The 26,327-nt window shown below is 45.1% G+C and overlaps 1 protein-coding gene across 6 annotated transcripts; it reads left to right on the top strand.

Moving 5' to 3' along the window:
* On the top strand, positions 820-24,896 carry LOC110400130 (histamine N-methyltransferase-like). Of its 6 annotated transcripts, XM_021399795.1 has the most exons (9): positions 10,714-10,758; positions 10,885-11,032; positions 11,427-13,350; positions 13,589-13,739; positions 13,840-13,892; positions 17,284-17,391; positions 20,077-20,207; positions 20,697-20,790; positions 23,540-24,896. In XM_021399795.1, exons 3-9 carry the CDS (start codon positions 13,290-13,292, stop codon positions 23,893-23,895), a joined length of 954 nt encoding a protein of 317 aa, XP_021255470.1. In that variant the 5' UTR covers positions 10,714-10,758; positions 10,885-11,032; positions 11,427-13,289; the 3' UTR covers positions 23,896-24,896. The 6 variants fall into 6 exon arrangements, 4 of the variants coding, with proteins under 4 accessions (XP_021255472.1, XP_021255473.1, XP_021255470.1 ...); XR_002439651.1 differs by lacking the exons at positions 17,284-17,391; positions 20,077-20,207; positions 20,697-20,790; positions 23,540-24,896 and adding exons at positions 820-846; positions 15,211-15,363; positions 16,234-17,265 and having other exon boundaries at positions 13,840-13,977; XR_002439652.1 differs by lacking the exons at positions 17,284-17,391; positions 20,077-20,207; positions 20,697-20,790; positions 23,540-24,896 and adding exons at positions 831-846; positions 15,211-15,363; positions 16,234-17,265.

Consider the following 26,327-nt stretch of genomic DNA (forward strand, 5'->3'; position numbering starts at 1 on the left):
AATGTGTCCCACCACTAGGATTGAAGTTGATGAACTGAAATACCCAAATGTTCAGTGTTATCATGATAAAATTAGTCACTTTGTATTTGTCTAGCCTGGTTTCATATCTCAAACCACGAATTGGGATCATTTTTGAACATTGCAAGAGGATAATACCTCTCAGCCCGCATGGCAGGAATGAACAGTTTCTAAATTGCACTTTGTTAAATATTGTTGCAGAAGAGCCAATATATCCAGGTGGTAGGCACTGAACTCATATTTCTTAGTGTATTCTGGAAAAGTCTCTCAATCAAAGTGAGATTTTATGGCCTGCTTTTAATTTCACAGTTATAAAGATGAACATGAATGTTTTTCAAGGAAATAATTAGGTACCACTGAAAAAAAACACTTTCCTACCAAATAGTAATAGCATATTTAACTAAGTAAAATGCTATACTAGCTATAACAGATTTAAGTGTCTGTAACTTATTTCTAGATTAAAGGATTTTTTATAGTCCACCCCCCATGTAAGATAGCAGTATTACGTCTATTCTTTTCAATAAACATCTGAATACAGTTTTCTTTCTAATAGAAATATATATTTCCTGGTCATTTTTGCCAGACATTGCTGTTCTGGATGCTGGGGTACAACAGCACACCCTGTCCTTCTGTCCCCAGTGGTTGTATCAATGAGCTTGGATTGAAGCAGGTGCTCCATCAGGGGGGTCATTACCCCAGCTGCAGTGAATTGCTGATGCAGTCTCTTACTCAAGTCTTCAAATTCAGCTGTTTTCTTGCTCATAGGATACTGACCTCTGCTGTTTTACCTCTTCTATTAGGATTTCCAAGGCTGACCACACCACCCAGGTAAGGCCGTTAGGGTTTTGGTTCCTGGATCACCTTTTTCAGTCTGCACTCCCATTGCTGTACTCCTGACTTAGATTTGTTACAGATCCTTCATCTTAGGTCTGTGGCATTATGTTCTTGCAACCATAAAGAAAATGCATATAGCCGCACGTAACTGCTTGAAAAACCAGCCACGTGTTGACTGGGGCAAACGGTTGAAATGAGCTGGCTGTGCAGGTCATGTAGCAACTGTAAAACCTGAACCTAAGCAGTTGTGATAGTTGAAAGAGCAAAGGGTATTGTTGCTTGCCCTTGTTGCCAAGTCTGAGCATTTTTGGGGGTGTGATCTCCACTTGGGGAATGTTTTAGGCTTGTGTCTTGTACCAGGAGAACTGCTGCCTTCCAGAGAAGATGAGTTTGGTTTTAAAAACTTAAACAAGTTTCTTGGCTTGTGGCTAGGCTAATGCCTGAGTGAGTCCTCTGATCATAAAAGACACTGATGCATCAGCCAGCACCACAGCCATCTATTTACCCAGCGAAGTGCTGCAATAGATCAATGTTAAACGCTTATTTGCGCTTCACTGCTCCAAGGCACAGAAACTAATTACCAAAGATAAATTAGCCCTTGTGACAATGACTAAGAAATACACGTCCCAGGATAGAGTACCCTGACCACAGACAGACATAATTCCCCTCTGACTAGGAGCAGCAGAGGGTTATACAGCATATCCTTCAGGCACTGTTGGCTCAGGCTGGTGGGCTGTGGGTTTGTCCATGCACCCAGCATGTGCATGAATGCAAGGAGATTTTCACAGAATTGTTTAGGTTGGAAAAAACTTCTGTCATCTAGCCCATCTTTGCCATGCTCACTGACCCTGTCCCTCAGCATTGCATCTCCCCAGTTCTTGAACACTTCCAGGGACAGTGACTCCACCACCTGGGCAGCCTGTGCCAATGCCTCACCACTCTTTCTGAGAAGGTTTTCCTAATATCCAACCTGAACCTCTCCTGGCTCAGCTCGAGGCCATTCCCTCTCATCCTATTGCTGTTACCTGGGAGCAGAGGCCAAACCCCACCTCAGTACAACCTCTTTTCAGGGAGTTGTAGAGAGCAATGTAGTCTCCCTGAGCCTCCTCTTCTCTAGACTGTTCTCCAGCAAAACGCCCTCATTGCAGCTGTAAGTGATGCGTGGTGGATGCATATGAGAGCTTGGCAGGATTGCAGACTTTTTGTAAGACGTTTGCTCCAGCTTTACCTCCACTGACCATTTGCTTCTTTCTTCCTCCTCCAAATGTGAAGAGTCTGAATTTGGATAACAGCAGGAAGAACTTCTAACCCATCTTACTCCCTTATTTTCGAACTGTCAGCAGATGAGGGTTGTGGGATGGGTTTTCAGGTCCTGGGAGGCTGCAAAGTTGCTCTTGGCTGAAGTAGGAATAACCTGAGTGAGGAATCTCGTGGTGATGCTCTGGGAATGGTTTCTGGAGGGAATTTGCACCTGGACGCTTACACGGTGTTTGGGACAGCAAACCCGGTCTGCCTTGGGGTTGCACCTTCACATTGGTATTTCAGCTTCTGCAGCAAAGCTAAAACAGTCCAGGCGAGTTAAATGACAGGCCCCAAGTGGGATAGGGTTTGGCCCAGACCTGTAACCGTGTCAGCTTTTCTAGTGTCTCTCCAGGCTCTACCTCGTAGGTCTGCAATTCAGAACGCAGCTCACCGGTAATTCTACTTACAGGCAGCAGAGGTCAGCATTGCCCTGCTGATGGGAAGCCATGCTTCTCTCTAAGAGAATGCCCAAAACATTGCCAAGATCGTTTTTCATCAGTCCTTGTTGTTTTACTGGGGTGAAATGAGCATGAATTGTGGTTTTTCGCTACAGTAGCTCTTCTGGAGATAAGTCGCATTGACTGTGCCTGCAAAGGATGTAGCCTCACCCCTGTCAAGGGCTGCTCACGGTGCCTGGGGACATCTGGGATATCCTCTGGGGACTGCCAGGAGCCCTGTGGGATGCCTATGTCCCACCAGAGCAGCTGATACCTTCAGCAATATGAATGTCACCAGATAGGGGCTGGAGATGGAGCCTGGAGGTCTTGGCTGCACTGGGGACCTTCCCCTGTCCTGTTTACATCAGACTGTATTATGTCTAACTGGTTTACATCTTGCTAAATGGTGGAGAGATATTGTAAGCATGTGACTGACGCAGCTGCCATTGCATGTAGGTATTCACAGCACTTCTAGGCAACTTGTAGAACAGACTAATTAGTCCATTAAGTAATTTCTTGTTCTTTATAAACTTGTTATTGATCACGTGTAAGTCCAGGAAGGGAAACAGGTTGGGGCAGATTCTCAGGAGGACATTTTAAGGCTTTGAAACCCTGTATAGGATGGGGTGGAGTTTCTCACCTTTCTCATTGCCCTACAGGGGGTACAAAAGGTGATAAATTCTGGGTAATAATTTCATTTGCCATATTTCTGAGTCATGTTAGCTAAGAAAAATAAGTAATTCGAAAGCTGGACTTAATGTTTGCCAGAAATGAGAAGGAAATTCAGGTATGATGGTAAACCTAATCAACTCAGCCTTCAGCATTAGCTGTCCAATTGCAGCTGAACATGAAATTACCCCCCAAAAGTGTGTGATGTGACAGAGTGGGTTGGTCTGGTCTAGGCAAGCTGTGCAGGGATCCCAGCACTTAGAGGTCTCTCAGATGAATAAATTTGGTAATGCCAACCAAAAGACATTTACTGGGTCTCACGTATTTCTGTGTTTTCTTTTGTTTTCCACCTCTTGCACTGGTTTGGCAAGGCAATGCAATGGAAAGCCTGTGTCAGTTCGCTGCTCTTAAGGCATTAGGATGGGGCACAGCACTGAGGGGACACACAGGGGGAGCACCAGGGGTGCTCGCTGCCTCCCTGCCTTGTGCTGTGCGAGGTGTTTTCTATCAAGGTCGTAAAAGAAGACACAAGGCAGGACCCCCTGGCTGCAGCAACAGCTTCGATCAGTCTCAGTCCATTAGTTTAAACAATCAATAGCCGTAAGTGCCATAACACAGTCTCCTACTTCATCACGAAAGCTGGGAAGTTGCAATTACAGGCGCTCTCTCCATTAACTTCAGCAAAATTAAGCAGTCACTATTTGGACATCTGAGAGGATACCTCTCTCTGTAAACTGGGTGCGTCCAGCTTAAATAGGAAGGTTGAAGTTGTGTTTTTATCAAAATACTTTTGTGGCACGATGGTGCCCCTGGGCGCTGGGCTGTGCAGCTGCATTGCCCTGTGCACAGTTGGCTCACTCTGTCCTTGTGGCAGAGACCTCAGCTGCAGGGCCCTCAACCAGAGCCATGCCCTGGGTTTGGAGGATGGCTGCTTGCTTTGGAGCACAGAAGTCCTTGAGGCAACTTGCAATAAATAACATCACATTAAAATAAAAAAAAAGGAATCCGTCCTTCCTAACTTTTTTGCCTTGTTCTTGTGCTGCAAAACCTCTGAAGTTTTATATTCAGACGCTTTTAAAGCATTATGGGTGACTTATTTTTCAGCATTATTTACAGCATTGTTTATTTCTTTCCAGTGGGTACCAGCATCCTCCAAATTAATGGTACGCTCCTATTAGCATTCCATTTCTGATGTGACAAAGAGGTACATTCATCCCAAAGTAGGAGTAGGCCAATGAACCAAAAAATAGGTGATTAGCAGAAGCCCATTTCCTAGAATAAATCAAAGGTTTTATGCTGAGGTTCTTGTCTCCCCAGCGAGCCTCCCAGTCCCTTTCTATATGCTTATCTGCAGTGCATTTCTTCCCACTGAACACTTTCATTTTTGCACAATAGCAAAACAAAAGGCAATTAAATCCCAGAGGAATTAACCCAAATGTTTCACAAAATGAAATTCTTGCTTTCTGGCTGCCTTTAAGGCTGCTGGCTTCGGAGGAGGCTGCAGCTCAGGGCTTTGCGCTGTGTAACCTGGGCTGTATGGGGAGCATCGCGCACAGAGGGGCTGCGTGGATAAATCCCCAGTGTGAGTTTTGTTGGCTCTGTTATTAGGTGCTCTCACAGCATGTTCAGGCCCTGTACACAATTTATTTCTTGCTTTTTTCAATTTCCTATGATGCAGAAGGGGGAAGGCGTTGTGCATAGAGGCGGCCAACACAACTTGGAAGTGAGGAGCTGCTCTGAGAACTGTGGCAGTCAATAGGAGTGATTTACATGCGTATCCTGAAGATAAGTAGCTAGAGAACTGTTCTCTGTAGGAGCTGCTAGCTATCATATCCATCCTTGCATATCCTAACCTGAAATACGTCCCTCAGAGCCTGGCTGTAATGGAGGAGCAGGTGGCCGTAGCATGGCAAGGAGGTCCTGACACTGGGAACAAATCCTGAAGTCCTTTACTCACTCTCCTTTTTGTCACCACAAACTTCACCGGGGGCTTGTCAGAGCAGAGACAAAACAAAGCCAAGCAAAATGCAGAACACAGCCTGCTGAGTGGTACTGACAGAGCAGAGATTGCGGAGAGGATTCCTGCCCAATAAAAGAATGAATACACACACATATATATATAAAGAAACTCAAGGCCTTTGTCTGAGGGAAGAGGAGAGGTGAATGGGGATCAAAATAACAAGGTGGCAATGCAGCTTTCTAATAAAACCCTGATAACTTTAGAGTAGCTGGTCCTGGGTTTATTTAATCAGGAAAATAGCTGGGAGTTTAAATAACTTGAGATATGAAGGCTGCACAAAGGGGCGAGCGGGCAGCTGAGACGGATGCGCGCTATCTTGCAGGAGAATGTGACGCCTGAAAGAAGCGGTGACACATGGAAACTGCCTACAATGGCACCGGCTGGATGGAGGCGAGAGATAGAAAAGGTTGCAAAAAATTATTACAGGCAACAGTTGCAAATCTCCAGGGCAGGAAGGGAGCGGAGAGCAGAGATGTTGCAGGAGATAAGGGTGAGTGGGAAGGTGGGGCATGGCTGTGAGATGACTGCATGATTGGGATGGGGAAGGGGCAGCAAGACGATGTCTCCGTTTGGGTGCATCTCAGTGGTGAGGCTACCTGCAGGCCCCCCTCCTTGTGCATACAAACCTCCAAAAATCTCAACAAAATTCTTCCCATCTGGTTCCAGTGCAAATAAGCACACCTTCGGCTTTATGCTTGAGAAGGTGACAGTCATTTAGTTGGGAGCAACTTTGCACAGAGGGACTAAAAACCCACAGCACTTCTAGGGGAGTTGTAAGATTGCCTTTTCTGCGTCCCTTTTCTAAAGCACTTTGCAAGGAGGAGCTTTCAAGTCAAAGCTCCTGTTGGCTCCAAATTCAGTTGTAATTAAAACAAAATTGACAGCGCTATCAATGAACAGCTTTTGTATGCTTTTGCTTAAGCAACATTTTGCTACTCGCAGTGCTTTTGCGTGATCTGTGCACCTAGCTCTGATAAGTGCTACCCAGGAAGAGCTGCTTATGTGCTGATATTTTGCTGTGAAATCCCACATTTGCAGCCCTTTTTGGCAGTAAGTGGTAAGCTCAGCTCTGAAACTCAAACACTAGTACAAGCTCCAGTACAAGTGTAGCTTAGCTTAAAGAATGGCTATTCAGAAAGCCAAGGCACAGCACAGACCCAAGGACTGGCAGGTTGTCGCCCATCTCTCTTTCCATCCTGTGCTGCAGCATTCAAATATCTAATTGTATGTGACAGTAGCTGGCCATCACATCTGGCATTTTCTAAAGAAGTGAAATGAGATAATTTCTCATGTCTCTGGTTTGCAAAAATTCTCAAAAATTATACAGTCTTAAATGCAGTTAGTTTTGAGCTTCAGAGTGTGCCCAGAGCTGGGGGAGGTCTGGGATCCCTCAGGAAAGCATGGGTTTGCCAAGCCACCTGCCCATGCAGTGTCCGGCTACCTGATGTCCCCTGGGTATCAGATGTGCTTCCACCCGTGGGAACTTGACATCATTGTAATGGGGTTGGCAGAAGAGACGAAGACTTGGTTGGACCCCAAAATGTAAAGAGATCTCACCTGGAGTACAGTGTCCAGATGTGGAGTCCTCAGCACAGGAGAGACATGGACTTGGTGTGAGTCCAGAGGAGGGCCACAGAAATGATCCGAGGGATGGAACACCTCTCCTATGAGGACAGGTTGAGAGAGCTGGGGCTGTTCAGCCTGAAGAAGAGAAGGCTCTGGGGAGATCTGAGAGTGGCCTTTCAGGATCTAAAAGAAAGAAGGGGACAGATTCTTTAGCAGGTTTTGTTGTGGTTGGACGAGGGGAAATGGTTTCGAATTAAAAGAGGAGAGATTTAAATTGGATATAAGGAAAAAGTTTATTTTGCAATATTGCACAAACTGGCACACATCGCCCAGAGAGGTGGTGGGTGCCTCATCCATGGAGACTCTCAAGGTCAGTCTGGACAGGGTTCTGAGCAGCAGACTGAGCTGTAGGTGTCCCTGTTCATCGTAGGAGAGTAGGACTAGATGACCTTTAAGGATCCCTTCCAACTCTAATGGTTCTATGATTCTGTGCTAAAGGCAAGTGGTTGGTGTGGAATGCATGGATGTGCATAGTTTGCATATAAGATGTGTGTGTACGGGTTCCTACAGTAGCAATGCCCAAAGCAGTGAGCAGGCTCAGTGCTGTGCAGGTACCCAGTGGGAGTACCTCTATATTTGGTACTGGCCACCTCCATCCACAAACAGGAGCCTGGGAGCTTGAATATAAGAAAGCAGATTTTGACAGAGGATCGCAGGATCCCAGAAGGGTTGAGGTTGGCAAAGACTTCTTATTCCACCTGGTCCAACCCCTGCTGAAGCAGAGAGACACAGAGTAGGTGCTCAGGACCATGTCCAGAAAGTTTTTGAAGACCTCTATGGAGGACGATATCTCTAAGTAGAGAGGTAAGTTTTTAGCAAGTCAGGGTAATTTAAATGCTGGGCTTCAGCACAAACGAAGGATTACAAATGTCTAAGTGCTCCTAATGCATGGTTTTATTGTGATCTTAATGCTAAGATTTAAAGTCTGAGAGTTGCACAAGGCTACTGCAATCTGAGAGGAGTGTGTGTGTCTAAGCCGTTTCCAAAGCTTATCGCAAGTTCCCACAGGAAGAGATATGAATGACATGAAAATATTACACTTCAAGCGGAGAGATTTAGGAGGAATGTGAAACACACTGAGGAGATGCAAGCAGAATATTCAGTTGTCAAAATAATGCTCTGAAGGCGGCAGCCCTGTTAAACCAACACAGCTGGGCTCCCTGCATCTAAAAGTCCGTGCTGGAGCTGTGTGCTTGCATCCAAACAGAAGAAAGCTCTTCCCATTACTGCTGGTTGTGTTAATGATGCAGAAACACAGGGTCTATTCAGATCTGATGCTGTTGTGGGCAGGTAGCAGCCTGGCAAAGCTGGGCAGGGGTTGTGCCCAGTAAGCTTGGCAGCAGGTGTTCTCCTCTGACCACCTCTGTGCTTTAGGGCAAAAATGTCCTAAAATTTTCATTTTTATAAAGAATGGTTGTTGCTTTCAAAAATCCATGCCTGTGTAGAAGGAGGAAAACCCAGGTCCTGTTCCCTGGCACAGTTCTGTTCTCCCATGACATCCATAACATCAGCCAGGTCTTTGCTGAGTCCTTCACACTCCTCCAGCGCAGAAACTGGCTTCTTAGCAGGCATCAAAGACCCAGCAAAAAGCGAGCTGTGAGCTGCTCAGGTGTGGTGCGAGGCAGGGGCTCTCTGATCTGGTCCATCCATGCCATCTCTGCAGGATGAGAGCTGCACATGACTTTAATGCCATCGCCTGCCACTGGCTGTTTCTGACGAGGATACGAGGCAGTGAAGGCGTGCAGCGTCCTCCATCACTTCCTGACACGGCCTCAGTAACAAGCCCCTGACCAGCCTTTGGGAACTGGAATTGCTTTCTGATGTTAATTGAAGAATTTCAGTTTCAAATTTCTTATTGAAATACTCTGTAAATATTTAATTATTTTTTTTGTCAGTCTGGGGACAAAGCACTGATTTGTTTCACTAATTAGGAGCCAGCAGTTGGGAGCACTCCATTATGAGATACTTCACAAACAATCTTTGATTCAATTAATTTTGGGGAGGGGAAGAAAAGCAAAATTATTTCAGTAAAATTATTTCTATTTCTCAGAAGTGCTCAGGAAGGTTGAGTGATGTGTTTGTTAAATTCATGGCTCTGGGTAGCTAGATTTGGGTTTGGTCCAGTTGCTGCCCCACATTTTTGCTGTTTTAGGGGTCAGGAGTGGCCTGGAGCAGCAGTTTGAGTGCTGGAGATAAGGTGGGGGCACGCTTGTCCCTTCCCCGGCCTCACATTGAGTGTGCACAACCCCAGGCTGGGCCCAGCTGTTGCCTTGCTGCCTCACATTCAAGAAACCTGCTCTGATGGTGTGGGAGGCATGCAGCGTGTAACAGGTCCGGTGTAAGGTGATGATGTCTACATGGTGTTTGGGGAGGGAGAGAAAATCCTCGAAGCCTCGTGAGCAGGCCCACTATCCCCAGGAGGGACTTCAGTGCCCGTGTGTGCATGCAAAGCTTTGGAAATTTCCATTTTAATAAAAGCAACCTTGGAGGAGCATGAGCAATAACCTGTCCGCTCTTTGGCACTGACAGTTCAGTTGTCCTGTAAAATGAGATTTTGCTACCCTAGCGCAGCAATCGTGTTATCAACTCCAGCCTACATCGGCGTGCTTTATTAGAAGACAGCAGAAATAATTCTTTGGACATTAAGCGGCGTTCTCGCTCCCGCTGTTATCGGAGCGGCTGAGCGTGATTAAATCAGATCCAGAGGAGAGCCCAACAAATGCTTGTATCTCCGGGCGCGGATATTTGGTCCATCTGCAGCTGCTCTGAGGTCTGGAGGCAGGAAAGAAGGGGATGGAGATGGCAGTGCTGGAGGGCCCTGTGTGCTGGACGCTGGATCCTTTGCTGCAGGTGCTCTGGAGGTGCTGCCCTGCATGGGCAGAGGAATAACACAGCAGAAAAATAGGATGGTTCCCAGTAGCAGCTAAATCAGCGTTTGCAGCTGATAATGTGAATTTTTTATTTTGATCAGCTGTTGGCTAAATGTCACACTGCAGTCTTTTTTTCCTGTAACTGCATCTCTGAAAGCAGGGTTATTAATATTACTGGTATTATTTGATATGTCCTTTGCAGCACGAACAGTTCATTCCTCAGTGAACAGCAAATCCAGAAGGAAACCTTCTTCATTTAACTTTAAGCAGGAAGGAATAGTGAGTAATTTGAGGCACTTTTTATTAATGCTATGGACATCAAAATGCAGCATGATAACAGACATCGGTCCACTGCCCTTGTGCTCCCTGGGTTAAAACCACTGGCAGCAAGGCTGTGAAGGGTGCCTGCAATATGGAAAACTGCGTGCTTAAGCCCTTGAAAATAAGGGATAAGCAAAATCTGAGCTACTTGCAAGAAAGCCACATATAAAGCAAAGTAATCTATAACAATAGGTTCCTATAGGCAAACTGTAAATAAAACTGTACATTACCATGTGCTGCATACTGAGACAGCCATTTCCAATTTGTGAGGACTCTCGGTCACCTGGACCCCAATCAAAGTGTTGCTAGATCTCTAACCCTGTGCCAGGCACCCTGTGAAGCAGTGAGCACCTGCAGACTTGGCTGGATCCCAGAGCCTTCAGAGACTATAGAATCACAGGATGGTTTGGGTTGGAAGGGACCTTAAGAATCATCCAGTTCTACCCCCTGCTGTGGACAGGGTTGTCCCCCACCAGCTCAGGCTGCCCAGGGCCCATCCGACCTGGCCTTGGGCACCTCCAGGGATGGGGCACTGCCCTGGGCAGCAGTGCCAGGGCCTCACTGCCCCCTGAGTAAAGAATTTCTTCCTAACATCTGACTGAAATCTCCCCTACAGAAATGGAATCTCAGCTGCAGTGTTGGATCAGGGCAGAGGAACTCGGTATGTTCTCGTTCTCCCTTTTTTTACCCCTTTCTCCCTGACCTTTCCATCTGGGCTGTGCACAGCGGCGACCTGGGACAGAGCACACATGAGTTGCAGCCAAACTCCTCTGCTCCCTCCACGCAGTGCTTGCAGCCCAGAATCACATCCCGGGACCTCCTACTGGCAGCCACGTCGTGTCCCGGGGTGGGACCGGAGGCACAGAGACGACAGCAGCACAGCACAGTGACGTGGCACCGCATTAAGGGAGACGCTCCTCGCTGAGCTGCACCATGTAAGTACCAGGCACGGGCGTCCTACAGCAGCACCATCCCCCACTAACAAGCCCCAAACCTCCTGCGAAGGGAACAGACCCAACATCCAAATGTTTTGGAAAAATCCCAATCCTCTCCTCTCTCTGTCTCTCTCTCGCTTTTTTAAGCTCACTTTTGAAGTTCGCTAGCTGCAGTTCAAACTGCAAAACGCATAATGAAATAAATGGGGCAAATTCAAGTAGCCAAAAACATAATGAAATAAATGAGACAAATTCCTTGAACTGCACATAACATGAAAATGAATCTCAGCTGTTTGTTAGAGACTGCAGAGCCAGGAGTGGGCAAATTGAATCACAGGAAGCAGAGAGAGCTGGACAAGAAACGCTGATTATCTCAATCTCCTCTCATTAACAGCAAAATATTTTCTCAAGATTGAAGGTCGTAAAATATTTTAGCAGCACACGATGAAGCTTCTTTGTGAACTGAAAGCAAAAAGCAAGGAGCTGAGCTTAGGGGATACCCAGGTAAATGGGGATGCTGCTCCTTGTTTTTCAAGGCAGGCTGGCAGCTCTGTGCTCAGGGGTCCCATCACCTTCCTGCGCTGTGCCAACCAGCACCTGGCACCCAGCAGAGTTCTCGTGTTCTTCCAGCATCTTTTTCTTCCGCTTTTCTCTTCTGTCCTAGAAAGCATCTTGGCTGTGTGAGAGGGGGTGGGATACAAGGGGGATCTGCCATGGTGGTTGTCCTTAGGAGGAGTTGTTCTGGCTGAGCGAGCAGCATGGTGCAGCCTGTGCTTGGGCTCTGGCAGCAGCACACGGTGTCCTCGAAGAAGAGGAGTGGTGGGAATGCCTCCTGCGGGAGCCTCTGGGACGTGCAGGGTTGCAGCTCTTGGGATGCAAAAAGAGCGTGTGTCATGAGCTGGACGTTATTTTTGGCACCAGCAGAAATGAAAGCCAGCAAAGCCTAGCAGCTGTTGTTATCACTGTAAAGGGACAGGAGAAGTCCAATGAGAGCAATAAAAATAACTGGTGAGGCTCAGAAGGGGGAAGTGAGGGGAAGCAGGGAGCAGTGGCAGTCACAGGCAGGCCCCTGTGCATGGTGCCTGTAGGGAGGAGCAGGGCTCCTCTTCCTCCTAGTGAGGACAGGATGTGATGGACACAAGCCATGGTTTCGGTCCCTCCTGCTGTGTCCAGGAGCCACGCTGCCTGCCCTGGCTCCAGGGCTCGTGACATCCATTCCAGCAACTCGCGTGGCTTTCAGGAATGCTCTACTTTGCCTGTGGGAATTGCACCATTATCTTCACAGGGACTGAAAAAATAGAGTGTGTTTCAACAGTTTTTATTTTTTTTCAACACCACCACCAACATCCCCTTCAAGAACATCAAAAGGCTTAAAAAAAAGCAATAAATACATCCACTAGCATCTCTGGAGACACATGCTGCACTCTGCTAACCCAGCCCAGCCCTTCTGAGCCCTCCATGCCTCCAAGGCGTGAGGGAGCTTCTCTCTATTTAACAAGCATCTGAAGACCTTCCGCTGGGTTGTAACAGTGTCCTGTGTCAGTGGAGCTAAAGAAGGCTGCCGTGGAGATTAACGATGATATATATCCATTTGCTGCTCGGATCTACACCTCCTATTGCAACATTCCGCAACGCTCTTTAAACAGCATGTGGACAGGAGCAAAGTCCTTCATTCGGCTGTCATATCTCCGTGCAGCCACGTGATAAACCCTCACCTTTAGCACCTCTCCATCAATTGTTTTTCCTTCTCCAAGTGTAAGAAGCTGGAACAGTTTTTGACTCAAAGCTTGTTCAGCACCCATCTGAGACATAACCTCCTCGACAAGCTTTTGGGGTTAACGGTTACCACAAGCACAGTGGTAAGAGAAACATATGTGGCTCGGGGACCAGGAGAAAGCTTTGCAGCTGTTGCTTCCTTTGGGCATTCAAGCTGACTTATGGGGGTCGTCTTGGAGGAGAGGACCATTGTGCAGACAATGCACATCCCTAGCAGCCCACCATGCGACAATCACATGATCAACTGCTGATGACCCAACAGGAGGGGCACGTACTATGGGCATGCTGTTGCCCTGACAAACAAAACATAAGTAGCCCTGACAACTAAAGCAAGCCCTGCTGAACCAAACAGAAGTGCCCCTGACAACTAACTGCTGCCCTTGGCAACCAAAATGACACTACGGAGAGGATCAAACCCCAAAGAGTTCTAAGGAGGAATGGGTACCCCCTCTGCAGAACTGCAGCTGTGCAGGTCAACAAGATGCTGCTGACCAACTTGCTGCCTCCCTGCGGATCAACGAGATGTTGCTGGATCCCTGGTGGTGACTATCCCCGCTTTGTCAACTGTTTGCTAGGATTTCTCTCTTTACTATCTCTAACTTCTCCGTCTTCCCTGCATTCCTTAGTCTCTTAGAATTTGTAATCAGTTGGATAGCATTTGGCCTTGTTTGCTGCCTTAATCTTCCTCCGGGTATATATGTGTCGAACCATCTCCTCCAATAACTGGATCGAGACGCCAGGTGTGGGAGGAAAGCACTTTTCCCCCTCTGCTGCATGCAGCTCCCGGATCCATCATGGCATCCCCCATGAGGAACCTGCTGTCAGACATCAGCTGCTATGTCCGCTGCTTCCGTGTCTTCCTGGCCAAGTCTACTGAGCACCAGACCATGCAGCAGTTTGTGGAGCAGCAGCTGCCGGGCCTGCTGGCGAGGTAATGGAGGGGCTGGTGAGCTGACAGGGCACAGTGCTTCGTGTAGTGTGTGTAACTCTCTCTGGTGTCAGTTCTCCTAACATCTGTAAATGTTTTGCAGTACTGGAAGAGGGAAGTCTGCAATCAATATTCTAAGCGTCGGTGGTGGAGCAGGTACGCTGTCAGCTTCACTATTGAGATGCTTTTACCCTTTTATAGGCTGGAGGACTACAAGTTGCAGAAAGGAGTAGAGAGGGAGGTAAGCAGTTTTCTCAAAAAATCACCTGGAAGGGGTGGATGAACTCTCATTCTGCCACATTACTTTTTGAGGACAGAGAGGTTTGAACTGCCCCACTGGCTCTCTGTGCAAAAAACCCTAACTCAAGAGCATGATTTAGGTTCCTCTGAAGATTTTTTTCCTTTTCATTGCAGTTACTCTCCCCTATAACACTCATAATCTACTGACCACGGCCACTGCACAAGCCCCTCCTGCAGCTTCTGGCCCCAAAACACCAAGGCCAAACATGAGCCCAAATTGCCATCACGTGTTCCTCTGGTTTGCCATCTGCTAATGGCACAGACGGGGACATCTCCAGCCTTATCTGCATGTACTTACCATAGAATGTCTTAGGTTGGAGGGGACCTGAAAGATCATCTAATTCCACCTCCCCTGCCATGGACAGGATTGACAACCACCAGCTCAGGCTGCTCAGGATCCCATCCAACCCAGCCTCGAATGCCTCCAGGAATGAGACACCCACACAGCTCTGGGCAGCAGTGCCAGGGCCTCACCACCCTCTGAGTAAAAAAATTCTTTCTAACATCAAACCCAAATCTCCCCTCTTTTAGATTAAAGCCATTCCCCCTTGTCCTACTTGTCCCCATCTGCCCTAACTGGCACCTTGCAGCCATGCGGGGCACATGGTGCTCCTGGTCAGTTTGATTTCAGTGTTCTGCATGTCTCGTCTGCTGACCAGGCTTCACTGGGTTCTGTAATATCAGAAGAAAAAAGGCTGAAGTTAACTAGATGGAAAAACAATACCAACAGCTCACAGTGGCTTCTTTTCATTAAGTTTTTGCTTAAGTTCGTTCTTAATTAAAGTTTGAATTTCGTAATTCTGCTCAGCCCATTAAGACATCAAACAAATTTTATATGAACAGTTTATTTATTTTAAATGCTTTAGTCATACCATCTCCAAAGACTAATCTCAGTTTTGTTGATCTCTCCTAATAAGTAAAAATAATTGTGTGTAAATGGTGTTAGGAAGAAAACAGGCTGTGTGCTAGAGCAGGAACATTTCTCTCCAATCAAAGGAAACCACTCGTCTCCCAATAAATTGCTGTTTATAACAGGAACACTTTACGCAATTAGAAAGGTGCTTAATTACTTGATCAGGGGCACTCCAATTTAGCAAGGAGGGTGTTCAGTCAATAATGTGTCAGAGTTCATTTTGCAATGCAAAGACTGACCCAAAGCTTGTCCCTGCTGTAGGTGCTTGAAGGGCCAGGAGGGAACAAACACCAGGGAACCAATCCCCAGCCGAATGCCAGCTCCTGTGGCCCCATCCCCTGGAATTCACAGAGAGGCAGCATTGAAGGAAAAGGATTTTTCCCAGTTTTTCAAGTCCTGTGCACATTCTCCACAGTGAGAAAACAGCAAACCATTTAATGCAGCATCATATCCCATTACCCTTGCCCATCTAATGCGTCTGCCTTTGCCTACAGCCTCTGCCTTATTAAGTTCACACTCCAGTGCGCAGCACTCTGTACCTTTAAAAACCATAAAAGTCATCAACGCTGCTATAAAGTAGCAACTGTGCTATAAACTATCCCGTTACGTAAAATGTTTAATTAGAAACTTAATGGCGAACATAGTGGTAGCCTTTAAAAGGTAATTGTGTTGGAGAGTTTAAATAATTCGGATAGCCTAATTGCCAAATTGTTGATAATGCAAGCTGCTGCAAATTTGACTGTAAAATGCCTCAGGACACTTGTTTGCATATAAAAGAGCTAACTGAAGTCAATTAAGGCTGTGGATTAAGTTATGAATCAAAGTGGTGTTTTTTTGGTTAAAAACAATACAGGGGTGGTTTGGCCACAGAAGAGTGGAAGGGGATATATTAACCTACCCACATATGGTAACAGGAAATTAATTTTTTTTTATTCCTATCTGCACAGCCTTTTCAAAGGGATAATCTATTTTGTAGAAAGTTGGTAAATCAACCAAAACAAACAAACAAATGCAGTAGTTACTTACAAATTCTGTTTTCCCAGAGTTTACCATGGCAGCCTGCAAATGACTGACTTAGCTCTGGTTTGTCAACAAAATACTGGGTTTGCAGTGATAGCAAAGCCACAGCTATTTATACTACTTCAGAAATTCAATTTCCCTTCCCTCAAAGAACATGCTTGCCAAGATGTCAAGTAAATTTTGGTGTTATTAGTTGCTTCATGAAAGACTCATAAGTCTGAAAAGGTTGTACTCTTCCTTACATTTTTCTGTTAAATTCTTCAGGCCTAAATGAGATGTGAGAACCCTCGGGATGGAGTGTCTTGTTCTGACCCATGGGGATGTGGACTGGGGCCAGGAGCAGGCAGAGATCTCTTGGTGCTTAACTGGACCCTCCAAGGGAAGGACCATGTGATGGGTTGAGCTCCGGTGTACACATTGCATTCTGCTTCTTCTATTTATTCTTTCCATTTATCTATTGTCTTTTTCAAGTACATACATTCTAGCAGAATAAGCAGAAGTGTGCCCTAAGAAAGCCATTCAGACCAGCCATATGTCATCCCTCAGTCAGGAGCATCGTTTCCCTGAGCTTCCTATACGGTGGATAGGGAGAGGTGGCCAAGAGCGATGGCAGCTCTCTTTTAATTTTGAAATGTTAGATCTATTGCTGCTTCCATTGGCAAAATAATTGCAGCTGGCCTGAATGGTACCCAGAAATACCTATTCCTTACAAAGTAAATACAGTCAATTTTAGGGTATTCTGTAAGCAGAGGATTAAGTAAATATAAATGACATGAGCACTACTCAGTCACAACGTGCTAAGCCCAGCAAAAATGTGTGTTCTTTTCTGATTCCAGTGTGTTCATATATTCCCTTCTTCCTCACCCACACAGTGTGATAACTACAGATGCCAAAATTCTCCTATTGAGAATATCCCCTTAAAGATCTTTCAGGATTCCCTGTTGAGCTGGGAACGTGAGAACTGGAGCCACTGTAATCATTTAGCCTCTTCCCCAGGAGGTCAGGCCATGCCTGGGAAGCATAAAGTCACACAACCTGCATGGCTGTGTCTGGCTCCCCTTAGCACTGCTGGTGGTAGTCAGATAGGAGCAATAAAAGTTGTTTGGAACTGATTTTTATTTCCTCAAATCCTAGAGCTAAGCCCTCAGTGGCAATCTGTTGAGAATTCGAAGCACTTACAAATACCTACGTGGTACATATTCTATACATAAATATCATTCATCAGACTTTAAAAAGGGTCATTGGATGGTGCTGGAGACAATACCTACCTGAGCTTTGCTTTCATCTCTTGTGCGATGTTGCCTCTTTCCCTAGGTGAGATTGACCTGCAGATCATCTCAGCTGTGCAAGCCAGTTATCCAGGTGTCGCCATCAACAACGAGGTGATAGAGCCAAGTGCTGATCAAATCCTCAAGTACAAAGGTATTTTGTCATTAAATAAATTAAAATTACATTAGATATTCTAAATGCATTAAAAAGAGTTGAACTCTGGGTGACCCCACATTCAAAGGCTTTCTTGCCAGAAAATCGGCTCTTAAAAGTTAAGAAAGTCACTCTTTTATGCTTTCTTGCCATCATTGCTTTTCAGCATTCATTTTCTCATAAAAATCTTTGTCTCTTACACTGCAAAGAGCTGAGAGCTCATTTCCTTACACCAGCCGGGCAGCCTGAGTAATGTTAATGGAGAAAACCAAAACATTTCACAAGGACAGAGTGTAAGCAGATGTGTTTTGGTTAGATTGCCCTACAAACTGAGCATTAAATATCAGTCTGCAGTTTGATTACCTTTCTGGTTTATTGCTGGATTAGCACCTACCTGGCTTTACTGGCAGGTAATTATGGCCTTGCCAGAAAGCTGCTGCTGAATGGACGTGGTGGTAACATGCAGACCTCACCAACAGTTTGCGTTATTGAAAATGCTCCACTAGTAAATACCAGATTATAAAACTACGATGTAAATCTTCAACTCTTACTCTTGCTAAGGTCCTGAAAAAAGACCATTCCAAGCGTGAAGCAAACCGAGGAATATGAAGGGGGAAAAAAGCAGCAATCCCAGGAAATGCATCATTTCTTGATACCTGTCTCTGTATACTGTGGACTTGATCTCTGAAAAGATCACTTCCCAGTAGCTTTTATGGTGGTTGAGGTTGAGATGGTGAAGAATGGGCAACAGAGCATTGGCTGTGTTTCAGACAGTCTGGGCACTAGCACATAGCTCTTCTGTCCTGTCTGGGCAGTGGACCATAGGCTACATGAGGCTGTTTGGGCTGCATCTCCCTAGATTCACCTTCTACCACCAATTAATTTGCAATCCTGTCCTATTTTGGCATATTTCTTTCCTGCAGAAAGTTAAAGAAAATAAAAGATGCCATCCTTAGTTTAAGTTTTATGCTAAACTAGAAATGAAATATTCATCTGAATTCCTTTCTTTAAACTTTCTGATTTGGTAATTAATCACGTCCCCAGTAGGTATCATTAATTATGTTTCTGAGCACTTTTTCCAGGGAGAATTGGAAACGTTATCTGTGCCTCTGAGGATTCCATAGTTCTGTTTTCTGCCTAACCAGCTTCTTTCTCCTTGGGAAGGAGAAGCCACGCTCACAAGAGAAACTTTCTTCCTGGGACTTGCAGTGATGACAAACTGAGTTTCCTCTTAGGCACTGTCATTGGCTGGGGGCTCTCCTCACAGTCCTGTGGCCAGGCAGCAGCTTTCCCTCATTCCTGGCCTGTGAGTGAAGCCCCTTGGTTACCGTGGCCTGTGCTTTGGTTTCATTGCCTGAGCAATGCAGTGTGACTGTGGCCAGCCCAGCACAGACGCATGAGTAAAGGGCTTGTGGATGGCTTCTGCCAAGGCAGCAATCTGGGTTGAAATGAGGATAAGATTTAAGGAAAAGTTTTCAGAGCTATTAGGGTGATATGTCTTGGGTTCAGATGAATAGTTGGGCAAAAGCTTCCCATAATCGGAAGGAGTTTGTCCTTTCGGAAATTTTGCCTTTAAAACCTACCTAGGCACATAATTCACCCTCCTTCCCAGTGTCTCCTTGCAGACTGCATAGCAATCGAACTGGAGCAGATTGCACCAGATTATGTGTGATGGTGATATGAACTGCTGCTTCTAAAGGAAACCCAAGTTTAAAACAGCGAATTAAATCTGAACTGCAAGTGCTATGGCCAGTGACTGATAAATGGAAGCAAGCAGATCTACAGCAGCAGCATCCGAAAGGGATGCCCCATTTCTGGCCATAAAAGAGGGGAGATAAGAACTGATGGAGCATTTCTCATCTGTCTGACTGGGATTTATCCTAATCACAGCCCAAAGGAGGAACATTGTGATTAGCAGCGTAAAGGCACTGGTGTTAGCAAATCATGTTTGGAACATGTGTTCTGTAGCTAAGGCTCAGTCTGCCTTTGGGCCATTTAAGTTTTAAATTTATGTTAACTCCAGCGAAGCACAGGAATTGCATCAGGGCTAGTTTTGTCCTGGAGCAATTCTAAGCCCTAAGCAGGAGCACAGCAAGATGAGCTCCATATGCCAGCAGATGGACATTTGTATTCCAGCATCTCCTGAAATACAAAATCATCCCACAGTTTGCTCCTATAAAAGCAACAAAATGCCGTGGGGTGCCAAGCCCATTAGTGTAACTTATGCTTTGAATCCACTCCTCCATCCTCGAGTTCCTGTATTTATTCAGTCAGATCTGGGAAACCCTTCGGCACAGCTTGGCTTCTGCTCAGCCATGTGGGTGCTGCACGACACCTAAGTGAAGGGGCCTCATTGGTGTTTGTCCCAGCCAACATCTTTTAATGCAGCTCGAACCAGCCGGGGGAAAGTTTCTTTTATTATTATCCATCAGATAAAGACTAGGGGAGACCAAATGAGGGTGCAAAGGGGAAACATCAGACACTCTTAAGACTTCACCTTACAAAGGTCTGGACAGCCCCCTTCTCACACATAGGTTCAAGATTTTTAAAATGCCGTTGCTGTGTTAAATTGGTAACAAAGCCCTCTGCCTAAACATGACTTTTGGACGTATTAACGCTTTGAATAGAGATTAATCCCATATTTGCAATTGAGTTAACTCTGTCCTGTCTTCTCCCACATTTCAGAACGTGTGGCTGCAACACCAAACCTTGACAACGTAAAGTTTACCTGGCATGAGGAGACAGCTGATGAATATGAAAGTCGAATGAAGGCAGAAAAGAAGTCTCAAAAATGGGACTTCATTCACATGATTCAGGTAAATCTCCACACCATAAGTATTGTCAAAGATTTGGCTGTTAAAAGCAAGCACGAGGAATGTGACCTCATTATCCACTCTGAGGGAAGAAAGGTGAGTTTTTCCCTGTAATTTAAAGTACTTAAGCAGAAGTAAACTGCAAAAATGAAAGACGAGTTACAGCAAAGCAGCTTTGAGCACAGTGGTCCTATTAACCAGGCTGTGGGCAGCATTCAACTGAAAACACATTTTAACTAGCATTTTCAAACTCCCTTGTCCTCTCAGTGAAATTACCTTTATGTTTCCAAGTATACTGAAGCCATTACAAGCTGTCCTTGCAGCTAAGGAAGGCAAATCTTTTAATCTGAGATTAACGAACAAACATGAGCTTGGTGCTGGGGAATACGAGAGCAGACCAGGGTTGCTCCTGTTGGTTTTTACCTTGTGATACCTGTTATAGTGATCTCCAGGCCCTCTCCATGTCTCTGTAAGCGTTTCTGCTCTTCCCAGATGCTATACTACGTGAAAGACATCCCTGCGACTGTCCAGTACTTCCACAGCCTCCTGGATGCGCAGGCAAAGCTCCTCATCATCCTGGTGTCAGGTGAGAGCCACTCCATGACCCATTCAGTAGGGCAAGAGCCATGGGATACTCTGGGGTTCCCAGAAAGCAGCGTGTATTTTTGTATCCAATTTTCTGCCAAAGGTTTTCAGGCTGGGCATGGCATTGTCTTGCTCCGGGAGATGTGTGGCATTAAGCAAACAGCTAGGACAGGGCTTGGCTGTGCTGTACAGCAGCTGCTGGAGCACCTGTGGCTCATTTTCTTCTCAAACTACGCATCTCCTTAATGTAGCTCTTTTGAGTGGAAAATTGTGTTGTTTTTTTGTTGTTTTTTTTTTCAGAGGTTTAAGTGTTTTTACTGAATTTGGCCATATCTACAAACAGAAATGTATTTGATAAAGTTCCTTTTTTTCTTTCTCTTCATGAAGTTTCTGCAGAGAAATGGCACTTCTCTGACTTGCTTTTCTCCAAAACGATTTTGCTTTATAGTGTTTTCAAGCACTTCACTACAAGAGATCTGTATCTTAAATGATCTGAGTCATTGTTCTTGTTCGAGTAGGAATAATAGATTATAATAGCAGTTTATTGCTGATTATGTGCCTATAGTTATAGTGCCTATAATTGAATCTCTTTTCCAGTTGCTTAACTTATCCTTTTTGATGCTCATGAAATGTGAGTACAGGGAGGAAAGTGTGTCTATTCAAAATCAATTTCACTAAAAATTTGAATTTATGAAATTTATTGGGAATCCTCCCTGGGCCAGGTGGTTCCTTGTTGTATCATTCTTCCCATTTCTCCTCCTCACACCTTCAACACATGATGCCCGATGGTTGCATGAATGATTTCAACTCCTTTGTGTTCAGATAGAGGAAGTTACAAACACAAGTGCCCAATAATGGCTGTTTCCTCTGCAGGTGCAATTAGACAATAGGATCCCTTTGAGAATCAGAATTACTCTCACTAAGTGGGACATGGCAGTGTGTCTGGAGAAATGTGTAGACTATAGTGAGAGGTCAGAAAGTGGAGTAGAAAATGGTGGGGGGAAAGGAAAACCTTGAGGAAAATAAATGTATAGAGAAGGGAAGGAAGACCAAAAATGAGCATCGAAGCAAAAAGAGGTAATGAAAGATAAGCAGAACAAAGCTCGTTTCAAAAAAAATGAAGGTAGTGCCATTTCCAACACAAACACATTAGGATGTGTTAATTAAAAACCATTCTGGGAATAGGATTGATAACAGAGGGCTCGGTCACTCGGTGGAGGTTGCAATGCCGCCTGTTCCATCCCTGCTGGGAGAGCAGGAGAGTTGCAGGAGCTGTATGGTGTTATTTTTAACACATTTTAAAAATGTGTTTACATCGCCTTGAAAACAAAAGTAGTGCCATATGCTGAGCCTATCGAGAGCTATTATAATAATGCTTTGTTCAGGTAGTGCATAATTGCTCAGCTCGGAGATGGCACCAAGTCATACAACACTGACACCAGCAAATTTTCTGCTATTAGTGCTCTGCATTCAATTTCCACCAGGTGAAAGAAAATATTGTAGCCCTTCTGAACACCAAACTGTTTATTTGACTATAAATAACTGCTTGCAGATAAAGCATTTGCAAAAGTGCCAAGCAACTGGTTTTAGCAGTTAGGGAGATTTATAGTCATAACTCTCAAGAGCTGCTCATTAGGCTCAAAGGTATTTTCATCCTGTCCAGTCATCTTGCGTGATCCTTTTATAAATGATTTATAGCAGAAATGCTGAATCACAGTTCCTGGGTGAGGGAAAACAAAGAAGTGAAGACATATCTGGGGATTTTTCAGCTTACCCAAATGGTTTTCTTTGTAAAACATCCCTTTAGAAGAGGGGGGGCTTAGTGTGGGCTCTTTTGGAGGTGGTTGCAAGTGCCTTTTCCTTCCTGCCCCATCATCTTAGAATCATAGAAACATAGAATCATAGAATCATTACGGTTGGAAACGACCACTAATATTATCTAGTCCAACTGTCAACCTAACATCGCCATCCACTCTAAACCATGTCCCTAAAATCTTTGTACAGCCCAAATAATACACAACCTGAGCATCCTCTGGCATCACTGGGAGGACTGCTTGCGATGCTTGCTGGCTATGCCCCGCAGCATGCGACCATGGTGTGAGTGAAGGCCGAAGGAGAATGGCGCAGCTTAATTCCAGGCTCTGACTGTTCCAACTATTTTCTCTACCACGCATCCAATTACATAAATAATGTGACCAGGGCTTTGCGCCCCATGTATTTAACGTAGCAAGAAGATAGTTTACTGGCAATAGGTGTTTTAATGAAGCACTCGCATAGATCAATCAACTGATCAATTGATCAACTCATCCAACTAATTGGATGAAGGAATGGGAGAGGATTGGTCTTCCAAATGGGCACAGAAATCCGGAGAATGGCTTAATTCAGATATCACCAAAGACATCACCAAATAGCTAGTGCTTAATACATGGATTACAGAAGGAGGTCCCTGAGAGATACAGGCCATTGCACTGGCACATATGCACGGAAAAGAGTTGGGACACTTTGGACATGGAAAGGGGGGAAGACTGTGAGTACCAAAAGGCACTGGATTTGCGGGTTGGTGACACGTTCCCTGCCTCCCACAGCCCCAACTGAGAGGGAGCATTTGCCTCTACTGTGCCCCAGGGCTTGTTCCTAACTCTGGGAGCCCCAGTTTGCAGTGCAGACAACAGCTGAGAAAAGAAACAGATCATCAACATTTGTTCAAATAGTATTTTTCCTGAATGTTTTTCTTACAATTTATCTCTCAGAAACCAGTGGCTGGGAAACACTCTGGAGGAAGTATGGGTCTTCCTTGCCTACAGATGACCTCTGCACTTACATGTCCTCTGCAAATATCAAAGGGATCCTGGATTCATTTGGGCTGAAGTACAAGATTCATGAGCTCCCATCCCACATGGACATAACTTGCTGCTTTACCGAAGGGGATAAGGATGGGGAGCTGTTGCTGGATTTCTTGACACAAACCTGTGAGTTTTCTAAAAATGCTCCTCCTGAATTAAAGCACCAGATACTGGAAGAATTAAGAAAGCCTGGATGCAGTGAAAACAGAAATGGGAAGGTGTTTTTTTATAACAACCTGAGTGTGATAGTGGTTGAGCCCTGAATTAAGAAGAGCAAATAGTTAGATACAAACTGTTAAGAGTTGATGTAGGTGAAAAAAAAAAATCTTTATAAATGGTTCAGTTTGCTTCTACTTAGTTTATTTTTTGAGTCTGTTAAGAAATCATTACTAACATCTGCTGTTATAAGTGATCTTTAAAAGTGAGATTAATTCTGTACTAATCTATGACTGTGTAACTCAGCAGTAAATTGTGTTTTATCATGTGGATATCGTATAATCAGATGTAACTTGGATCATCAGCTCAAACACTGCAGAAACCAGACCACTTCCTCTGGCTGATGGATAAGAAATAATCAAGAACCATACACGATTATATCATGTGCATTTAAAAACGCTTAGCAGACGAAGTGCACGAATTACAGCTTCTCAGTGCCACTTGCAAGACTGGAGGCTTGAAACAACCAACAGCTTGGGTGGCTGCTGGATACCTTGAGGGTATCTTGAGCTTGTTGTGACTTCAAGATCTCATGCCTCCAGTCACCACGGAAGTGCCCCAAACCTTCTGCATGTGTAATGTTTGCCTGCTCATGCCTCCACGTGCAGCTCCGTGTGATAGCACTGCTTTCCCCTTCCTGTATTTTCACTTTATTCTTATGACGCTGCAACAGTAGAGTCCTTTCCCTGTGGTTCACGCATATGGCAGCTACACATGCTGAGGGCCTGATCATAAGGCATAGACATAAAAGGTCTATTACCCAGGACAACTGGGTCCATACTGATACTGCAAGAGGGAAGCAACTGAAGGAGGTCATGGCATAGGAACGTTAACAATCAACCTGGAGGAGTGGATTTCACTGGCGCAAAGCCTTCGTTAGGAATCAGCTACTGCTATTATGTGGAACATTTTCTTATTTTTTGTTAAAAGCACAGGCTTTCTGGTTGTAGCCTTTAACTAGCCCGGCAGTGAGGGCCATGCAAATGTTTTAAGCTTTGTAACCTGGAAGATGTAAAAATAAATCCTGAAGCCAAAGTGACAAATTTCAGTGAGATTTGTTTTCTTGTCAGTGGAATCACGCCAGGTCGATCCATCCAGAACGTGGTATTAGATGTCCAGCAAAAAGGTCCTTCTCTTCCCCAGCCCCCACACTCTCTGGGGCTGTCTCTGCTCTGGTAGTTGATGTATTTGTTTTGCTGAATGCTTTCATGGTTTTAAGAAGTGCAGTGCTCTCTACGAGGCACGGCACATAGTGGAATGCAATACAGTCGCTTGGATGACTTTAATAGTCTGAATGCTTGGTGTATCCAGGGGGACAGGTGTGATGTCTGCCACTGAAGGAGTTTGGTTCAGCGTGGAAATAGCGCACTTTAGCTAATGCTTCAGTGGCATGAAATGATGTTTTATTTCTACATATGTATTTCTGATACAATGTAGATTATTGAAGATTTGAGGTGATTTACAGGAGAATGCACCGGACATTAATACCTATTTCTGTTCATTTTAGGGTGACTTATTTGAAACGCACACTTTGCCTAGTGATCAAATATTAATTCCAGTGTGTTTTAGAACATTTCCACAGCATTTCTCAGCTGCTGAGCAGAATAAAATCTATTGCCACTTTCACACAGATTCCTGTATTAGGAGACCTCGGTACATCTGTAAGCTGCTACAGTGATGTGCCAGACAGGGATAGAAAGAAAATCTCTCATTAAGACAGATTCCTGCATGCGTCTCTAATGGAAAACAAATTAAAGCTGCAGCTATTTCCATAGCTCTTTTGTGTCAACGACCTCTTCTAAGTAGTGCTCGTGGAGGCAGTGACCTCTGCATATTGCCACACCGACCCTGGCAGAAGTGATGTGTTTTCTGGAGGCCCTTGGATGCCATAGCAAAAGAAAAAGCCCAACAACAACTGCCAGCAACAGGGTGCATGGCCCGTTCTGTGATTTTGCAGAGGTTGAAGATAACAGAAACAAGCATTTTAGAGTTTTCTGGGGGGAGGTTGTTCTGAAAACTGGGGAATGGTCCCACCTTGTGGTTGATCAGGAAAGAAGATAAACAACAGAGAGGCTCTGAAGAGACGAGAGGAGGATGTGACCAAGAAGATAAATGGAAAGGAGATTCAGAAGATGAGAAATGGAGCGCCTGATGGGTGTGTGCCATTGCACGGGGCCTTATTTCAAAGAAGATTTCACTGGGGAAAAGGCACTGTCACCCCAGACTGGAGAGGAAAAGTCCTTATCTACACACTGCGGAACACTCTGCCATGGTTTTGAGTTCTGAGGAGAATTTCACTGAAAACAATGGGGAGAAAACACAGTGAAGTTCATTCTGCCTAGGCAGCTGCTTCAGTTGGGCTGGGGGAGGACTGAATTACAAAAGAAACCTTAAGGGATGTATTATTTTAAATTTGTAACACACACATTTCCAAGAAGTAAATGCTGTCAGTATTATTTAGTAGGAAATGAGTGCGGGG

This window comes from Numida meleagris, chromosome 5 (assembly GCF_002078875.1).
Source record: "Numida meleagris isolate 19003 breed g44 Domestic line chromosome 5, NumMel1.0, whole genome shotgun sequence".
In the NCBI taxonomy this organism is placed as follows: domain Eukaryota; kingdom Metazoa; phylum Chordata; class Aves; order Galliformes; family Numididae; genus Numida; species Numida meleagris.

Coding starts and splice junctions, on each gene's coding strand:
- LOC110400130 (XM_021399795.1), top strand. CDS start 13,290: ATGCTGCTGACCAACTTGCTGCCTCCCTGCGGATCAACGAGATGTTGC. Junction 20,208..20,696: donor ACTTCATTCACATGATTCAG/GTAAATCTCCAC, acceptor TGCTCTTCCCAG/ATGCTATACTACGTGAAAGA. Junction 20,791..23,539: donor CCTCATCATCCTGGTGTCAG/GTGAGAGCCACT, acceptor TTTATCTCTCAG/AAACCAGTGGCTGGGAAACA.